This window comes from Aotus nancymaae, unplaced genomic scaffold, assembly GCF_030222135.1.
Source record: "Aotus nancymaae isolate 86718 unplaced genomic scaffold, 86718_ANA_hifiasm-v0.15.2.pri h1tg000004l, whole genome shotgun sequence".
In the NCBI taxonomy this organism is placed as follows: domain Eukaryota; kingdom Metazoa; phylum Chordata; class Mammalia; order Primates; family Aotidae; genus Aotus; species Aotus nancymaae.
Window position 1 is genome coordinate 13,777,011 of NW_026988415.1, and position 20,467 is coordinate 13,797,477.

Below are 20,467 nucleotides of genomic sequence, written 5' to 3' on the forward strand. Positions count from 1 at the left end.
TACCGAACTGTCCCTCATTATCTTAAGGTGACTGGATCAACAGAACTGTGCAATGGACTTGCGGAACTCGGTTATAGTGCTAGCTAGGTGGCAATGTCTTGCAGATCTGAGAAATCACTCTTAGGAAGCAGTGTTTGCTGTATGTCTGCATCCAACATACTTTGCTTTCTCTCCCATAGTCAGGATTCATGGGTCCTAGATTCAAGGGGTATAACTGGAAGTGTCTCTACTCACTCTATACCCCAGTGACCCACTAGCAAAAACATTTCCTATTCTCCTGACTTTAGGTTCTGCTGAACTAGAAGTCTTATTTCTAAAGGAAGAAATGCTTTTGCCAAGGGACACAATAGTGATTCCACTGAAAAAAGATTCATACTGCCAGCTGACCATTTTGGTCTCTTCATCACTTTTCATCTAGAGGCAAAGGAGGCGGTCGTCTACTGGCTTGGGGTGATGAACCTGACCATCAAAGGGGTATTAATTGCACTACACCAGGGGCTAAAATGGAGTATGTCTGCTGTGTCTAGAGAGCTTTTTAGTCCTCCCATGTTTTCTGATTACCCTTAATGGAAAATTACGGCAACCCAATCCAGGCAGATATCTAATAGTCCTTCAGACTGTTCAATGATGAAGGTTTGAGTTATCCTGCCAGTCCAAGCACCATGACCAGATGACACGCTATCTCAGGGCAAAGGGAATGAGAAACGGGTAGTGAACGAAGGCAGTTATAAATACCAGCTACAACAATGTAGAAACCATGACTGTAATACTAAATACATTGGTGATTTATCAACTCATATCCCTCCTCAGGTAGAAAAACAAACCAACAAACTACAAAAGTCTAGCTTTGACTAACAGACATTTATTAAATTTCAAAATCTCCATCTTTTTTTTTTCTTAGCTTCAGGAAGGGAATTCTCTTCACTTCAAACTACAGGGAGCTTCAGCAATGACCTAGTCCATTGTATAGCACATGTCCTTGTTTCTCCTTGGTCTTTGCATTAACACAATTATTTTTTTCTCATGTGCTTAACTTTGCTGAGATGGCAGTGGGCATCTATTTTTTTAGCACCTTCTTGAGTTGCTGAATTAAGGCAATATTTTTAAACCTGAAATTAAAGAGGTATTCCATTAACCGGAGGATACCCACAGCATCTGTGATATGTAAGAGGTAGTAGTGGATACAAAACAGACTTTACAATCTACATGCAAATAGAAAATGCATCCTCATGGAAAAATACGAACTAGAAAAAGACCAAATGAGTCAACTGAGGGCCCACACCCACTCCCAGATTATGATAAATTTGGAAGGCTCCATGGCATTAGAAGGAAGTGTTAGAATAAGACAATATCAACCTACATGCCTGTGGAAATAGCATGAACTATGATTGAGGGCTAGGGATTAGGAAGAACAAGGCATGATTTGTTCCTGCTCCTGTCCCAGATTGGGTACAAGTGCTTAAAACAATAGAAGAGTTTCCTTTTGCGCCTACCTTGCTGCTTCCTTGATGGTAAATTCAACAAATTGTCTCTTGACTTTCAGAGATCCTTGTACTTCTTCAAGCAAAATCAAAATTCTTTCATAATCTGAAGATATTTAAAAAATTTTTATTTCTACAATTATAAAAATGAAATATACCTCAACCTTAGTGCATCTACTACCACAGTATACATTTTTAATGGGCTACAATGTTACATAGTGTTTGTGTTTTGCATGTTTAAATCACAGCATCTGTATATGACTAAGGAAACTATCATGAACACTAACAAAAAAAACACTTAAGCAGATGTATTAGAAATTTTCAGTGAAATTAAGGAGAAGCCATGCTAACCTATATACAGATCCAATTCAGCCAAACAATGAGCTCAAGAGGCAGCATAATTGTGTTCTAAATCATAGAATGAGAGACGTCTCAGGCTTTCATTGATAGACATTCTTGCACTGCTTACCTTGCCCAAACCTTTGAACTTCTTTCATTAATTGATGTTTTATATCATCATTAATTTTCTTTGCCATGTCAGGAGATATTTGTGGCGTATTTGGCACAGTTTCCACTGAAGACATTGCTGTGACTGGTGAGTCACCTGCAGAGACACTGTTGTTTTGGGTTCCTACCACAAATTTGTTACTATCAGGTTTGTAAAGCAGCTTATTTTTGCTGAGACTAGTGAAGTTGTAAGATAAAGAATCCAATGGGTTGGGTGGCATACGATCTCCTGTCATATTTATAAGTTCTGGTGGAGCAGAATCTGACAGGAAGCCACCAGGCGGGGTCTGACCATTTTCTATCTCCTCCTTCTGGATATCGTGAATGACAGTAGCATCTGAAATCCAAATGGAAAAATTGAGCTGCGAGGTAAGTGCATTATGTCACTCCCACAGGTATATCCCTCTGATGCTCAGTTTCGAAGAAGTTATGTCAGAAAGCAGGAGGATATACAAGGTGGTGATACCAGACCCCTCAGACTAAGCTCAAAAGAGACATTACAACAGAACCACCTGCTTCCCTGCCGGACACTATGCATGCATACAGAAACCAAGTAGAACAGTACAACCAATACACAAACATACACAGATCCCTGGTACTCCTGGATGAAGTACCAGCTCCTGACAGATTACTACGCCCTGGTGGAACCGCTGACGAGGAGTTATCAGGTGCTTCTTGGCCATTATTCATCTTCTTCTCATGGACATTGTGAGAGGTGGTGGCATCTGGAAAAAAAATGAAGAGGTCGAGCTGTGAGGTCAGTGCATAATGACAACCCCACAGGTATATCCCGCTGATGCTCAGTTTCTAGAAAATTATCCCATAAAGCATGAGGATATACCAGGTGGCAACCAGGGAACCCTGGAATTGAGGCAAGAAAAGATAATACCGCAAAACCACCTTCTTCCCTTGATGACACTATGCCCGCATATGGAAATCAAGTAGGACAGAACAACTTATAAGGAAACATACACAGATCCCTGGTACTCATAGCTGGAATGCTAGCCCCTGTCATATTAATAAGTCCTGATGGAAGAGTTGACAAGAACTTTTGAGTTGCTGGTTGGCCGCTTTTTATCTTCTCTCCATGGACATTGTGAGTGATGGAAGCATCTGGAAACCAAATGAACAGGTTGAGCTGTGAGGCAAGGGCATTATGTCAACCCCCAGGTATATTCCACTGAGGCTAAGTTTCAAGGATATTATACCATAAAGCAAGAGATGGTGTGCCAGGTGACGATCTGAAAACCCTCAAACTGAGCTGACAAAAGATAATACAACAAAACCATCTTCTTCCCTTTATGACACTATGCATTCATATGGAAACCAAGTAGGACAGTATAACTAGTAAACAGATCCCTCGTAGTCATGGCTGTAATACCAGGTCCTGCCAAATTATTAAGCCCTGGTGTAACAGTGGGCAGGAAGTTATCAGGTGCTAGTTGGCTGTTTTTTATCTTCTTTTCAGCAACATTGTGAGTGATGGTAGCATGTGGAAACCAAATGAAGAGGTTGAGTTGTGAGGAAAATACATGATGTCAATCCTGCAGATATATTCCCCTGATGCTCAGTTTCTAGGAAATCATTGCACAAAGCAAGAGGACATGACAGGTGGTGTTCTGAAAACTCTAAATTCAGGTCACAAAAGATAATACAACAAAACTGCCTCCTCCCTTTCATGACACCATGCATGCATATGGAAACCAAGGAGGACAATCCAACTTCTAAGTTAACATACACAGATCATTGGTACTCATGGTTGGAATACCAGCTTTTGCCATGTTAATAAGCCCTGGTGGAACAGCTGACAAGATGTTATCAGGTGCTTCTTGGCCATTTTCCATCTTCTCTTCATGGACATTATGAGTGACAGTAGATCTGTGAGGTCAGTGCATTACAACAACCCTGCGGGTATATCCCTCTGATGCTCAGTTTTTAGGACATTATCTCATTAAGCAGAAGGATATAACAGGTGGCGAACTGAGACCTCCCAAAATGAGCTCACAAAAGATAATACAATAAAACGACTTTGTTTGATGTATGACCCTGTATGAATATGGAAACCAAGTAGGAAACCAAGTAGAAACAACTAGGAAACATACACTGAGCCCTGGTACTCGTGGGTGGAATACCAGCTCCTGATACATTAATAAGCCCTGGTGTAATGGATAACAAGAAGTTATCAGGTGCACTTTGACCATTGTCCATCTCTCCATGGACAATGTGAGTGACTGCAGAATCTGGAAACCAAATGAAGAGGTTGAGCTGTAAGGTAAGTGTATTATGTTAACCCTACAGGTATATCCCTCTGATGCTCAGTTTCTAGGAAAATATTTCATGCAGCAGGAGAGGATATGCTGGGTGGCGATATGAGAACACTCAAATTGAGCTCACGAAAGAAGGTACAACTCAACAACCTTCTTCCCTTGATGACACTGTGCATACATATGAAAACCAAGTGAGACAATCCAACTTATAAACAAACATACACAGATCGTTGGTACTCATGGCTGGAATACCAGCTGCTGCCATGTTAACACGCCCTGGTGGAAAAGTTAACAAGATGTTACTAAACTGCAGTTGGGCATTTTCCATCCTCTAATCATAGACGTTGTGAGTCGTGGTAGAATCTGGAAACAAAATGACGAGGTCAAGCTGTGAAATAAATGCCTTATTTAAACCCACAGGTATACTCCTATGATGCAGAGCTTCTAGTAAATTATTGCATGGATCAGGAGGACATGATGGCAGTGTTCTGAGACCCCTCAAATTGCGCATAAGGAAGATAATACAACAAAACCACTTTCTCCCCTTTATGACACTATGAGTGCATACGGAAACCAAGTAGGAAAATCCAACTAATAAGAGAAGATACAGAGATATATGGTACTCATGGCCAGAATACCAGCTCCTGCCATATTAAAAAGCCCTGAAGGAATATTTGACAAGAGGCTATGCAGTTGTGGATTCGCCATTTTCCATCCTCTCCTCATGGACATTGTGATTGACTACAGCATTTCAAAACCAAATGAAGAGGCTGAGCTGTGAGGTAAGTGCATTACATCAACCCCACAGATATATCCCTCTGGTGCTGAGTTTCTAGGAAATTATCAAAGAAAGAAGGGGTGGATATGACAAGTAGACATCTGATACCCCTCAAATTGAGGCTAGGAAACTATATACAACAAAATTAACTACAACCATTCATCAAACTATGCCTGCACAGGGAAACCAAGTAGCACAGTACAAACAAGAAGCACACATACACAGATCTCTGGTCCTCCTGGATGAAATTCCAGCTGCTGCCATATTACCAAGCCCTGGTGGAGCAGCTGACAAGACGTTATCAGGTGCCGGTGGGCCGATATTTATCTTCTCTTCAAGGACGTTATGAGTAACTGCAGCATCTGAAAACCAAATGAAGTGGTTGAGCTGTGAGGTAAGTGCATTACGTCAACCCCACAGGTATAATATCCCTCTGATGCTCAGTTTTGAGGAAATTATCAAAGAAAGCATGGGTGAATATGTCAAGTGGACATCTGATGCCCCTCAAGTTGAGGCTAGGAAAGCATATGCAACAAAATTAACTTCAACCATTCATCGAACTATGCCTGCACAGGGAAACCAAGTAGCACCGTACAACCAAGAAGCACACATACACAGATCTCTGGTCCTCCTGGATGAAATTCCAGCTGCTGCCATATTACCAAGCCCTGGTGGAGCAGCTGAGAAGACGTTATCAGGTGCCGGTGGGCCGATATTTATCTTCTCTTCAAGGACGTTATGAGTAACTCCAGCATCTGAAAACCAAATGAAGTGGTTGAGCTGTGAGGTAAGTGCATTACGTCAACCCCACAGGTATAATATCCCTCTGATGCTCAGTTTTGAGGAAATTATCAAAGAAAGCATGGGTGAATATGTCAAGTGGACATCTGATGCCCCTCAAGTTGAGGCTAGGAAAGCATATGCAACAAAATTAACTTCAACCATTCATCGAACTATGCCTGCACAGGGAAACCAAGTAGCACCGTACAACCAAGAAGCACACATACACAGATCTCTGGTCCTCCTGGATGAAATTCCAGCTGCTGCCATATTACCAAGCCCTGGTGGAGCAGCTGAGAAGACGTTATCAGGTGCCGGTTGGCCGATATTTATCTTCTCTTCAAGGACGTTATGAGTAACTGCAGCATCTGAAAACCAAATGAAGTGGTTGAGCTGTGAGGTAAGTGCATTACGTCAACCGCACAGGTATAATATCCCTCTGATGCTCAGTTTTGAGGAAATTATCAAAGAAAGCATGGGTGAATATGTCAAGTGGACATCTGATGCCCCTCAAGTTGAGGCTAGGAAAGTATATGCAACAAAATTAACTTCAACCATTCATCGAACTATGCCTGCACAGGGAAACCAAGTAGCACAGTACAAACAAGAAGCAGACATACACAGATCTCTGGTCCTCCTGGATGAAATTCCAGCTGCTGCCATATTAACAAGCCCTGGTGGAGCAGCTGACAAGACGTTATCAGGTGCCGGTGGGCCGATATTTATCTTCTCTTCAAGGACGTTATGAGTAACTGCAGCATCTGAAAACCAAATGAAGTGGTTGAGCTGTGAGGTAAGTGCATTACGTCAACCCCACAGGTATAATATCCCTCTGATGCTCAGTTTTGAGGAAATTATCAAAGAAAGCATGGGTGAATATGTCAAGTGGACATCTGATGCCCCTCAAGTTGAGGCTAGGAAAGCATATGCAACAAAATTAACTTCAACCATTCATCGAACTATGCCTGCACAGGGAAACCAAGTAGCACAGTACAACCAAGAAGCACACATACACAGATCTCTGGTCCTCCTGGATGAAATTCCAGCTGCTGCCATATTACCAAGCCCTGGTGGAGCAGCTGACAAGACGTTATCAGGTGCCGGTGGGCCGATATTTATCTTCTCTTCAAGGACGTTATGAGTAACTGCAGCATCTGAAAACCAAATGAAGTGGTTGAGCTGTGAGGTAAGTGCATTACGTCAACCCCACAGGTATAATATCCCTCTGATGCTCAGTTTTGAGGAAATTATCAAAGAAAGCATGGGTGAATATGTCAAGTGGACATCTGATGCCCCTCAAGTTGAGGCTAGGAAAGCATATGCAACAAAATTAACTTCAACCATTCATCGAACTATGCCTGCACAGGGAAACCAAGTAGCACAGTACAAACAAGAAGCACACATACACAGATCTCTGGTCCTCCTGGATGAAATTCCAGCTGCTGCCATATTACCAAGCCCTGGTGGAGCAGCTGACAAGACGTTATCAGGTGCCGGTTGGCCGTTGTTTGTCTTCTCTTCAAGGACGTTATGAGTAACTGCAGCATCTGAAAACCAAATGAAGTGGTTGAGCTGTGAGGTAAGTGCATTACGTCAACCCCACAGGTATAATATCCCTCTGATGCTCAGTTTTGAGGAAATTATCAAAGAAATCATGGGTGAATATGTCAAGTGGACATCTGATGCCCCTCAAGTTGAGGCTAGGAAAGCATATGCAACAAAATTAACTTCAACCATTCATCGAACTATGCCTGCGCAGGGAAACCAAGTAGCACCGTACAACCAAGAAGCACACATACACAGATCTCTGGTCCTCCTGGATGAAATTCCAGCTGCTGCCATATTACCGAGCCCTGGTGGAGCAGCTGACAAGACGTTATCAGGTGCCGGTTGGCCGTTATTTATCTTCGCCTCACAGACATTGTGAGTGACTGCAGCATCTGAAAACCAAATGAAGTGTTTGAGCGGTGAGGTAAGTGCATTATGTCAACCCCACAGGTATAATATCCCTCTGATGTTCAGTTCTGAGGAAATTATCAAAGAAAGCATGGGTGAATATGTCAAGTGAACATCTGATGCCCCTCAAGTTGAGGCTAGGAAAGCATATGCAACAAAATTAACTTCAACCATTCATCGAACTATGCCTGCACAGGGAAACCAAGTAGCACAGTACAACCAAGAAGCACACATACACAGATCTCTGGTCCTCCTGGATGAAATTCCAGCTGCTGCCATATTACCAAGCCCTGGTGGAGCAGCTGACAAGACGTTATCAGGTGCCGGTGGGCCGATATTTATCTTCTCTTCAAGGACGTTATGAGTAACTGCAGCATCTGAAAACCAAATGAAGTGGTTGAGCTGTGAGGTAAGTGCATTACGTCAACCCCACAGGTATAATATCCCTCTGATGCTCAGTTTTGAGGAAATTATCAAAGAAAGCATGGGTGAATATGTCAAGTGGACATCTGATGCCCCTCAAGTTGAGGCTAGGAAAGCATATGCAACAAAATTAACTTCAACCATTCATCGAACTATGCCTGCACAGGGAAACCAAGTAGCACAGTACAAACAAGAAGCACACATACACAGATCTCTGGTCCTCCTGGATGAAATTCCAGCTGCTGCCATATTACCAAGCCCTGGTGGAGCAGCTGACAAGACGTTATCAGGTGCCGGTTGGCCGTTGTTTGTCTTCTCTTCAAGGACGTTATGAGTAACTGCAGCATCTGAAAACCAAATGAAGTGGTTGAGCTGTGAGGTAAGTGCATTACGTCAACCCCACAGGTATAATATCCCTCTGATGCTCAGTTTTGAGGAAATTATCAAAGAAAGCATGGGTGAATATGTCAAGTGGACATCTGATGCCCCTCAAGTTGAGGCTAGGAAAGCATATGCAACAAAATTAACTTCAACCATTCATCGAACTATGCCTGCACAGGGAAACCAAGTAGCACAGTACAAACAAGAAGCAGACATACACAGATCTCTGGTCCTCCTGGATGAAATTCCAGCTGCTGCCATATTAACAAGCCCTGGTGGAGCAGCTGACAAGACGTTATCAGGTGCCGGTGGGCCGATATTTATCTTCTCTTCAAGGACGTTATGAGTAACTGCAGCATCTGAAAACCAAATGAAGTGGTTGAGCTGTGAGGTAAGTGCATTACGTCAACCCCACAGGTATAATATCCCTCTGATGCTCAGTTTTGAGGAAATTATCAAAGAAAGCATGGGTGAATATGTCAAGTGGACATCTGATGCCCCTCAAGTTGAGGCTAGGAAAGCATATGCAACAAAATTAACTTCAACCATTCATCGAACTATGCCTGCGCAGGGAAACCAAGTAGCACCGTACAACCAAGAAGCACACATACACAGATCTCTGGTCCTCCTGGATGAAATTCCAGCTGCTGCCATATTACCGAGCCCTGGTGGAGCAGCTGACAAGACGTTATCAGGTGCCGGTGGGCCGATATTTATCTTCTCTTCAAGGACGTTATGAGTAACTCCAGCATCTGAAAACCAAATGAAGTGGTTGAGCTGTGAGGTAAGTGCATTACGTCCACCCCACAGGTATAATATCCCTCTGATGCTCAGTTTTGAGGAAATTATCAAAGAAAGCATGGGTGAATATGTCAAGTGGACATCTGATGCCCCTCAAGTTGAGGCTAGGAAAGCATATACAACAAAATTAACTTCAACCATTCATCGAACTATGCCTGCACAGGGAAACCAAGTAGCACCGTACAACCAAGAAGCACACATACACAGATCTCTGGTCCTTCTGGATGAAATTCCAGCTGCTGCCATATTACCGAGCCCTGGTGGAGCAGCTGACAAGACGTTATCAGGTGCCGGTTGGCCGTTATTTATCTTCGCCTCACAGACATTGTGAGTGACTGCAGCATCTGAAAACCAAATGAAGTGGTTGAGCTGTGAGGTAAGTGCATTACGTCAATCCCACAGGTATAATATCCCTCTGATGCTCAGTTTTGAGGAAATTATCAAAGAAAGCATGGGTGAATATGTCAAGTGGACATCTGATGCCCCTCAAGTTGAGGCTAGGAAAGCATATGCAACAAAATTAACTTCAACCATTCATCGAACTATGCCTGCACAGGGAAACCAAGTAGCACAGTACAACCAAGAAGCACACATACACAGATCTCTGGTCCTCCTGGATGAAATTCCAGCTGCTGCCATATTACCAAGCCCTGGTGGAGCAGCTGACAAGACGTTATCAGGTGCCGGTGGGCCGATATTTATCTTCTCTTCAAGGACGTTACGAGTAACTCCAGCATCTGAAAACCAAATGAAGTGGTTGAGCTGTGAGGTAAGTGCATTACGTCAACCCCACAGGTATAATATCCCTCTGATGCTCAGTTTTGAGGAAATTATCAAAGAAAGCATGGGTGAATATGTCAAGTGGACATCTGATGCCCCTCAAGTTGAGGCTAGGAAAGCATATGCAACAAAATTAACTTCAACCATTCATCGAACTATGCCTGCACAGGGAAACCAAGTAGCACAGTACAACCAAGAAGCACACATACACAGATCTCTGGTCCTCCTGGATGAAATTCCAGCTGCTGCCATATTACCAAGCCCTGGTGGAGCAGCTGACAAGACGTTATCAGGTGCCGGTTGGCCGTTATTTATCTTCTCTTCAAGGACGTTATGAGTAACTCCAGCATCTGAAAACCAAATGAAGTGTTTGAGCGGTGAGGTAAGTGCATTATGTCAACCCCACAGGTATAATATCCCTCTGATGTTCAGTTCTGAGGAAATTATCAAAGAAAGCATGGGTGAATATGTCAAGTGAACATCTGATGCCCCTCAAGTTGAGGCTAGGAAAGCATATGCAACAAAATTAACTTCAACCATTCATCGAACTATGCCTGCACAGGGAAACCAAGTAGCACAGTACAACCAAGAAGCACACATACACAGATCTCTGGTCCTCCTGGATGAAATTCCAGCTGCTGCCATATTACCAAGCCCTGGTGGAGCAGCTGACAAGACGTTATCAGGTGCCGGTGGGCTGATATTTATCTTCTCTTCAAGGACGTTATGAGTAACTCCAGCATCTGAAAACCAAATGAAGTGGTTGAGCTGTGAGGTAAGTGCATTACGTCAACCCCACAGGTATAATATCCCTCTGATGCTCAGTTTTGAGGAAATTATCAAAGAAAGCATGGGTGAATATGTCAAGTGGACATCTGATGCCCCTCAAGTTGAGGCTAGGAAAGCATATGCAACAAAATTAACTTCAACCATTCATCGAACTATGCCTGCACAGGGAAACCAAGTAGCACAGTACAAACAAGAAGCAGACATACACAGATCTCTGGTCCTCCTGGATGAAATTCCAGCTGCTGCCATATTACCAAGTCCTGGTGGAGCAGCTGACAAGATGTTATCAGGTGCCGGTTGGCCGTTATTTATCTTCGCTTCACGGACATTGTGAGTGACTGCAGCATCTGGAAACCAATAGAAGCGGCTGAGCTGTGAGATAAGTGCATTATGTCAACCGCACAGGTATACCCCTCTGATGCTCCGTATCCCGGAAATTATCTCATAAAGAAGAGGGATATACCAAGTAGCAGTCTGAGAACCTTAAGACTGAGGCCAGGAAAGATAGTACAACAAAACTGCATTCTTCCCTCATGACGCTATGCATGCATATGGAAACCTAGTCGGATAGTATAAATGAATAAGCAAACATACACTGATCCCTAATCCTCATGGCTCGGAGACCAGCTCTAGCCAAGTAAGTAAGATCTGGTAGAAATGTTGACAAGACGTAATTAGGTGTTGGTTGCTTCTTTCCCATCATCTCTTTGCAGAAATCTTGAGTGACAGTAGCAGCTGAAAACCAAACGAAGAGGTTGAGCTGTGAGGTAAGTGCATTATGTCAACCCCAGAGATACATCTCTCTGATTCTCAGTTTCGAGGAAATTATCAAAGAAAGCAGGAGCGAATATGCCAAGTGGCCATCTGATATCTCTCAAATTGAGGCTAGAAAAGCATATACAACAAAATTAACTTCAACCATTCATCGAACTATGCCTGCACAGGGAAACCAAGTAGCACAGTACAAACAAGAAGCACACATACACAGATCTCTGGTCCTCCTGGATGAAATTCCAGCTGCTGCCGTATTACCAAGCCCTGGTGGAGCAGCTGACAAGACGTTATCAGGTGCCGGTGGGCCGATATTTATCTTCTCTTCAAGGATGTTATGAGTAACTGCAGCATCTGAAAACCAAATGAAGTGGTTGAGCTGTGAGGTAAGTGCATTACGTCAACCCCACAGGTATAATATCCCTCTGATGCTCAGTTTTGAGGAAATTATCAAAGAAAGCATGGGTGAATATGTCAAGTGGACATCTGATGCCCCTCAAGTTGAGGCTAGGAAAGCATATGCAACAAAATTAATTTCAACCATTCATCGAACTATGCCTGCACAGGGAAACCAAGTAGCACAGTACAAACAAGAAGCACACATACACAGATCTCTGGTCCTCCTGGATGAAATTCCAGCTGCTGCCATATTACCAAGCCCTGGTGGAGCAGCTGACAAGATGTTATCAGGTGCCGGTTGGCCGTTATTTATCTTCGCTTCACGGACATTGTGAGTGACTGCAGCATCTGGAAACCAATAGAAGCGGCTGAGCTGTGAGGTAAGTGCATTATGTCAACCGCACAGGTATACCCCTCTGATGCTCCGTATCCCGGAAATTATCTCATAAAGAAGAGGGATATACCAAGTAGCAGTCTGAGAACCTTAAGACTGAGGCCAGGAAAGATAGTACAACAAAACTGCATTCTTCCCTCATGACGCTATGCATGCATATGGAAACCTAGTAGGATAGTAAACCAATTGCACAAAGGTACACTGATCCCTGGTACTCTTGGATGACACAACAGCTGCTGCCATATTAATAAGTGCTGGGGGAACAGTTGGGAATATTTTATCAGGTACTGCTTCGGCATTTTTGATCTTCTCCTCACAGACATTGTGAGTGATCGTAGCATCTGGAAATGAAGTGAAGGGGTCAGTTTTGAGTTATGTGCATTATGTTAACCCCACAGGTATATCCTCCTGATGCTCACTTTCTAGAAAACTATTTCATAAAGCCGGAGGGGATATTGCAGATGGCCATCTGAGAACACTCAAATGCAGCTCACGAAAGACAATACAAAAAAATGACCTTCTCCCATTCAGGACACCAGGAATCCCTATGAAAACCAAGGAGGATAGTACAAATGAATAAGCAAACATACACTGATCCCTGGTACTCATGGCTGGGAGACCAGTTGTTGCCGAATAAGTAAGTCCTGGGAGAACAGTTGACAAGACGTTATCAGGTGCTGGTTGGCCGTTATTTATCTTCGCTTCAGAGACATTGTGAGTGACGCTAGCATCTGGAAAACAAATGAAGAGCCTCAGTTCCAAGACAGGTGTGTTTTGTCCCATCATCCCACAGAGAGACAGCTATGTATTAATCAGTTTCTATGGAATTACTTATTTCATGAAACAGAAGGATTTACCACGTGGAAAGAGATATCAGGTCAGATTACACAATAAAACTACCTATGTATCTCTTGGCACAATGATTGTATGCAGTAAGTACGACAGTAGAATAAACATTCACAGATTTCTTGCACTCATCATTTTGTATCATCTTGCTGCCCTTTACAATTCTCATTTGATATCATTTTTATAGTTCACCTATAAATGCCATGCTGTGCGCAGCACGAAAGCCAGATTAAGTGAGCCCTCATTAACCTGCCTCCTTTCTACCTCAAATATTCTGAGAAAATAGAGGTGGCTATTGGATTTGAACACTCTTATCTCCACTCCATCGTCACACATCCCTGGTTTTTATGTGATTCTACAGATCCTCCCCTTTTGTCTAGAAAAAGTAACATTCTTTTTACTCCACGTCTACCACCTCTTTCATTTATTCATCTTCTGTGGTAGACAGCATGTCAGGAGCTGGGGATCAGCAGTAAAGAGGACAGAGAGCAACAGTCCCTGCCCTTGTGGAACTCATATCCCCATGGGGCAGTCAGACAGGACATACACAATGAGCAAATGAAACAAGCAGCATTGAGCTGGTGTTGGGGAAGTAGTCCACAGGCCTGAGGGAGACAGCAGCAGAGGGAGCCTCAGGGGCTCTGGCTCCTCGGGCAGAGCCATCTGAAGAGGTACCATTGGACAGGGCTTGGAGGAAGAAGCAGAGCCTCCTGTGCAGAGGCAGAGGGAGAGTTCCAGACTGCGGTGAGACCAAGGGTAGGGGCTGGAGTGGGAATGGATCGGGCACTACAGGGTGTTAGACAGAGGCAGAGAGAGCCGGGAGGAAATGGATGGGACCCGTGTTAGGAGAGGGTGACAGAGGCCAGGCCGTGCAGAGGCTCGCAGTCCAAACCTGGTTCACGGTCTGTTCTGAGTGCTTAGGAGACTTGAGGATGGGTTTTCAGGAGGGACATGGCATGATGTGATTTACTTGCTCATATAATTAGCTACAGGGTTAGAGAGTATGCTACAGAAGAGGGAAGATTAGAAACACAGAGCTAAGAAGATATTGTACTACCTTGGTCAGTGATCACGGCAGTGTGCACTGGAGGGATAGAGGGAAATGGTGGGATGCAGAGTTTATACTGGGCATCGACTGCTGGACTTGATAAGAGATTGGAAATGAGAGAATAATAAAAGAATCATAAGAGAAATCATAAGTGACTTTAAGTATTTTGAGGTGAAGTACTAAGTAAAAGTACACCAGGGGTGTTCAGGAGGTGTTAGGCAACCGACTATAGGAGCTGAGTGCTGCCAACTCTTCCTGATTCTGGTTCAGTGACCTTATGTCGACAGCTTGAACTAGGCCATGGTGGGATTATTTGTACTGTGGACAGCTGAAAACTCTAAAACCAGGACTTCTGAATCCCCCATACCTGTGAACAGCTGCTTCTTACACCTTTGTGGATGTTTCACCTAATGGACAGTGTCTTTAACTGAAATAGTGAAGGCTGCAAGTAAAGTATTTTTGGAGAGAGGGAGGTCAGAAATTTGAACATGCAGAGCTGGTTGAAATTTAGATGCCTATTAGACACCCTATAGAGATACCACACATGCAGTTGTTTATGAGTTTGGATTTCAGGAGCAAGTCGTAGTCTAGAAGTATAATGGTGACAGTTCTTGTAGTGTGAATCATTTAAAATTCTAAGACAGCATGGCATCACCTAAGGAGATAGTATATTGAAGAGAAGAGAGGCTAGGATCAAGCTTTGGTGTCCTGAAATATTTAGAAATGGGAAGGAAGAGGAGAAAAACAAAAAGGAAAAGGAAAATGAGCCCTTAGTAACAGAGTGAGAAATCCGGGTGTCTGGGGACCCAAGAAGTTTTCCATGCAGGAGGGCATATAACTGTGTCACATTATGCTGAGAAATTGATGTCAAAGTGCAGCAAACACGGTGACCTTGATGGCAGTATTTTCATTGGAGTAGACTAAGAAGAAGCCATACTGCACTGGGTTAAAGAGGAATGTGAGGACAGGCAGAAAGTGAGCAGACCCATGCTCTTGCTGTGCCCACCACCTCCTTCTGCCTCAGGAACCTGCTTTATTCATCTCACGCTTGCAGCAACTCCAAATTGTTGCACTTAATTAGAACCTTGCCCTTCCACTTGCAAATGTGCTCATAACTGTTCATCCCTCAAGGACAAGACTACAAACGTCCTTTGACATGATTGAAGTCCAAAGATTGGATTCTCCCTTAGCTTCCTGTTGGTGTAACCACAGGGACGTACTCTGCCTTCTGTTAGAAGAAGAGTGTCTCTTGGATTTTCTGGAATGTTTCTTTTTCCTTCGATGCCCTGTTGCAACCTGATTTACTTTGTCACTCCTCGTTTGCTGAAAAACATCATTGAACATATTCCATTAAAGACAAATACAACCATTGCAAAGTCACAGTCTTCATATGCATACACAGCCATGCATGTAGATCATTAAGTTTTAGCCAAAGGTCAAAGATTCATCATCACACACGATGCTCGCAGAAAAGGCAAGCCAACTATAATGTAGTCTCAGTGAAACAAGGGAAGGCAAAATATAAGGTGTTATCCAAAGTCAAACATGGTACAGTCATGATTAATCAGAGTGCTTGGGGAATGAGTGGCTTTCATCAACCAAAGCAAGAAACGTGGTTATCTCTCTAATATAGTACACGTAATTGTCTCTCAGCCCTTGTTAGGGGACAAAAAAAACAAATACCATTTTTATTTTTTAGTTGTTTAAAGTTACTTATTAACAAATACTGATTCATACTTTATTAGATAATATATGTAGACAGTGAAAGGTAGGATAGATTGAAAAGGTAAATTTTCCCACCTCCAACCTTATGGAGACTCAAATATGTTCACCTTGGAGCCAGGCAGCGGTAGGAGGTGCTTTGAAATATTGGTGGTAGATAAAACATGAAACTGAAGGATATACTAGTTTAACTAAAAGGTCCTGTCATCAAAGGATAACCCAAGAATATGCTCCTGCCTACTTAAAAAGTACTATTTGGTACTATTTCTACTGAAACTATACCAAAAAATTGAAAAGGAGGGACTCCTACTACATTTTAGGAGACCAGCATCATCCTGATACCAAAATCTGGCAGAGATACAGCAACAACAACAACAACAACAACAACAAACACTTCAGGCTGGTGTTCCTGATGAACATCGATGCAAAAATCCTTAATAAAATACTGGCAAACTGAATCGAGCAGCACATCAAAAAGCTTATCCACCATGATCAAGTTGGCTTCATCGCCAGGACTCAAGGTCAGTTTAGAATAGGTAAATCAATAAATGTAATTCATCACATAAGTAGAACTAAAGGCAAAAACCACATGATTATCTCAATGGATGCAGAAAAGGCCTTTGATAAAATTCAACATCCCCTTATATTAAAAGCTCTCAATAAACCAGGTATTGAATGAACACATCTCAAAACAATAAGAGCCATATACGACAAATTCAAAGCCAATATCATACTGAATGGGAAAAAGCTGGAAGCATTCCTCTTGAAACTTGCACAAGACAAGGATGCCCTTCCTCACCAGTCCTATCCAATATAGTATCAGATGTTCTAGCCAGGGCAATCAGGCAAGACAAAGAAATAAAGGGTATTCAAATAGGGAAAGAGGATGTGAAATTATCTTTGTTTGCAGATGACATGGCCCCATATATAGAAAATCCCATCATCTCAGTCCAAAAGTTTCTGAAGATGATAAGCAACTTCAGCAAACTCTCACGATATAAAATTCATGTGCAAAAATTGCTAGCATCCCTATACACCAAAAACAGGCAAGCAGAGAGCCAAATCATGAATGAATGAACTCCCATTCACAATTGCTACAAAAAGAATAAAATACTTATGAATACAGCTAACAAGGGAAGTGAAGGACTTCTTCAGAGAGAACTTCAAACCACTGCTCAAAGAAATCAAAGAGGACACAGACAAATGGAAAAACATTCCATGCTCATGGATAGGAAGAATCAATTTTGTGAAAATGGCCATACTGCCCAAAGTAATTGAGAGATTCAATGCTATTCCCATTAAACTACCATTGACATTCTTCACAGAAGTAGAAGAAACTATTTTAAATTTCATATGGAACAAAAAAAAAAAAAAAAAAAAAGAGCCAGAATAGCCAAGACAATCCTAAGCAAAAAGGAGAAAGCTGCAGGCATCATGCTACCTAACTTCAAACTATACTATGGGGCTACAGTAACCAAGACAGCATGGTACTGGTAGAAAAACAGATACATGGACCAATGGAACAGAATAGAGAACTCAGAAGTAAGATCACACAACGATAACCATCTGATCTTGACAAACCTGACAAAAATAAGCAATGGAGACAGGATTCCCTATTTAATTAATGGTACTGGGAGAACTGGCTAGCCATATACAAAAATTGAAACTGGGCCCCTTTCTTATGCCTTATACAAAAATTAACTCAAGATGGATTATACATTTCAATGTAACATCCAAAACTACATAAACCCTATAAGAAAATCAAGGTAATATTATTCAGGACATAAGCTCAGGCAAAGATTTCATGACAAAAATGCCAAAAGCCATGGCAACAAAATAAAAATTTGACAAATGGGATCTAATGAAGCTAAAAGGCTTCTGCAGAGCAAAATGAACTATCTTCAGAGTGAACAGACAACCCACAGAATGGGAGAAAACTTTTGCAATCTGTCTATCTGACAAAGGTCTAATATCCAGAGTCTACAAGAAACTTAAACAAATTTACAAAAGAAAACTAAACAACCCCATTAAAAAGTGGGCAAAGGACATGAACAGACACTTCTCAAAAGAAGATATTCATGTGGCCAACAAACATATGAAGAAAAGCTCAACATCACTGATCATTAGAGAAATGCAAATCAAAACCACAATAAGATACCATCTCACGCTAGTCAGAATGGCGATTATTAAAACGTCAAAAAACTACAGATGCTGGCAAAGTTGCGGAGAAAAAGGAACACTTTTACACTGTTGGTGGGAATGTAAATTACTTCAACCATGTGGAAGACAGTGTGGTGATTCCCAAAAGATCTAGAGGCAGAAATATAACTTGATCCACCAATCCCATTACTGAGTAGATACCCAAGGAAATAGAAATCATTCTATTATAAAGATACATGCACACATATGTTCATTGCAGCACTATTCACAATAGCAAAGATGTGGAATCAACCCAAATGGCCATCAATGATAGACTGGATCAAGAAAATGTAGTACATATACACCAGGGAAACACTATGCAGCCATAAAAAGGAATGAGATCATGTCCTTTGCAGAAACATTGATGGAGCTGGAAGCCATTATCCTCAGCAAACTAATGCAGAGAAAGAAAACCAAACAGTGCATGTTCTCACTTATAAGTGGGAGGTGAATGATGAGAACACACAGACACATCAGGTAGGGTAACACACACTGGGTCCTTTCGGGAGAGGGGTTGGGGGAGAGAGTGCATCAGGAAGAATAGCTAATGGATGCTGGGCTTAATACCAAGATGATGGGTTGACAGGTGCAGCAAACCACTGTGCCACACATTTACCTACTTAACAAACCTGCATATCCTGCACATGTACCCCAGAACTTAAAATAATAGGTGAAGTGAAAAAGAATATGCTCCTGCATTAAATAGGAAAGAGTATCAGCATATATTTAATGAAATATGCATAATATATATATATAATGTAATACACAAAATGTATATAATCTATAATTTTGATTTAAAAATTTTCCAAAGCATTTTCACATCCTATAAAAGAGGAGCTGAGAATGTGTGAAAACATTTTTACTGAACATTTACTACTCTCCAGGTACTGTTCAAAATGCTTTACAAGTATTAACTCAATACTTGGCCAATCCCTATAAGTGAGGTGTGATTCTTGTCTCTGGTGTTATAAAAGAGAAATAACTGCACGGAAAATTAAGGAAGAGTCTAATTAATTGAGGAGTGGGAGAGAATATAGACTCTGGAGTCAGAAAGATATGCGTTCAAACCCTGGCTCTATCTCCTATCATGTGTCACATGGGGCAAGCCATTTGACCACTGTTAGCCTTGATTTCTCATTAAAGGGGAGATAGTAATACACATCTACAGAACAACTATCATTAAATGTGATAAGTAAAAACATCAGCTCCTAGTACAATGAATCCACTCTTGAACCAAAAAGTTCCCATTTTACGTTCACATGAGAATTCCTGTGTCATATTCTTACCTTTTAAATCAAGAGAATTAACACATATAGTTTATATTCATCTTTCCAATGAGAAAATAATTATACTAAGAATGTCACAATTAGGGCAGAAATAGAAAGTTATCTTACCTGGCCATCATTTGTAAGCACATAGACAACAGTATGAAGTTTTTCAGGTGGAGTTGGCTGACTCGTTTGAAGTGGAGAAACCAGCATCTGCAGATATTCCTGATAATTACCTATGTGTGTTACTAGAACACTTTGATTTATACCTGGAACATAACTGGCACATAAATTGGCACTATACAGCTGAAATATATGATCCTCCTGAGAGCAAATGATCACAGACTGTCTTAGCAATGGGTGCCTTGGTACCAAACAGAGTTTAGAATCTCCTATCTAGAATCTATATCATGTTCCGTGATCTATAAATCTCACTTTATCTAAGTGATGACTCAGTCCACCATCACTACTTCCTGCAGGTTCACATCACTAGGTTAAACAACTCCCTTAGGCCTCCAGCTCAGTTTGAGAACAGACTGACCTTCCTTATGCCACCATCCTGACTAAAAATCTATAATTCTAAATATTAATACTTAAATATTTAGAATGCCACTTTTCACAATTCCACAAGTTCATCTTTTCAGGCATAAAGGAGAAGTATGTATTAATGAGCACATACACTTTCCTAGTTGTCCTACCTGCCCATCATTTGTAAACCCATAGCCAACTGTATGAAGTTCTTCAGGTGAAGTTGGCTGACTCATTTAAAGTGGGAGGAACCAGCATCTGCAGATATGCATCATAGCTAACCATGTGTGTGTGACTGGAACACTCTCATTAAAAACTGGAACATAACTGGCAAAGAAATCGACATTAT

General features: G+C 41.9%; 1 protein-coding gene across 1 annotated transcript; it reads right to left on the reverse strand.

Annotated features, from left to right (window-relative positions):
- Positions 1-1,057: 1,057 nt before the first annotated feature.
- Positions 1,058-19,803, reverse strand: SAGE1 (sarcoma antigen 1). The gene is made up of 11 exons (XM_064384244.1): positions 19,717-19,803; positions 15,594-15,724; positions 13,154-13,240; positions 12,321-12,469; positions 11,538-11,678; positions 10,364-10,504; positions 8,399-8,539; positions 2,573-2,713; positions 1,951-2,325; positions 1,494-1,587; positions 1,058-1,109 (listed from the first exon to the last, which is right to left on the reverse strand). Exons 1-11 carry the CDS (start codon positions 19,801-19,803, stop codon positions 1,058-1,060), a joined length of 1,539 nt encoding a protein of 512 aa, XP_064240314.1.
- Positions 19,804-20,467: the final 664 nt, after the last annotated feature.

Bases quoted from the DNA above. Each gene is read 5' to 3' on its own strand.
- SAGE1 (XM_064384244.1), bottom strand. From the start codon at position 19,803: ATGCTGGTTTCTCCACTTCAAACGAGTCAGCCAACTCCACCTGAAAAA. The intron at 10,505-11,537 runs GTATGTTTGCTT...TTTGGTTTTCAG, and splicing joins CATGAGGATTAGGGATCAGT to ATGCTGGAGTTACTCATAAC. The intron at 1,110-1,493 runs GTAGGCGCAAAA...CTTTAATTTCAG, and splicing joins ACCATCAAGGAAGCAGCAAG to GTTTAAAAATATTGCCTTAA.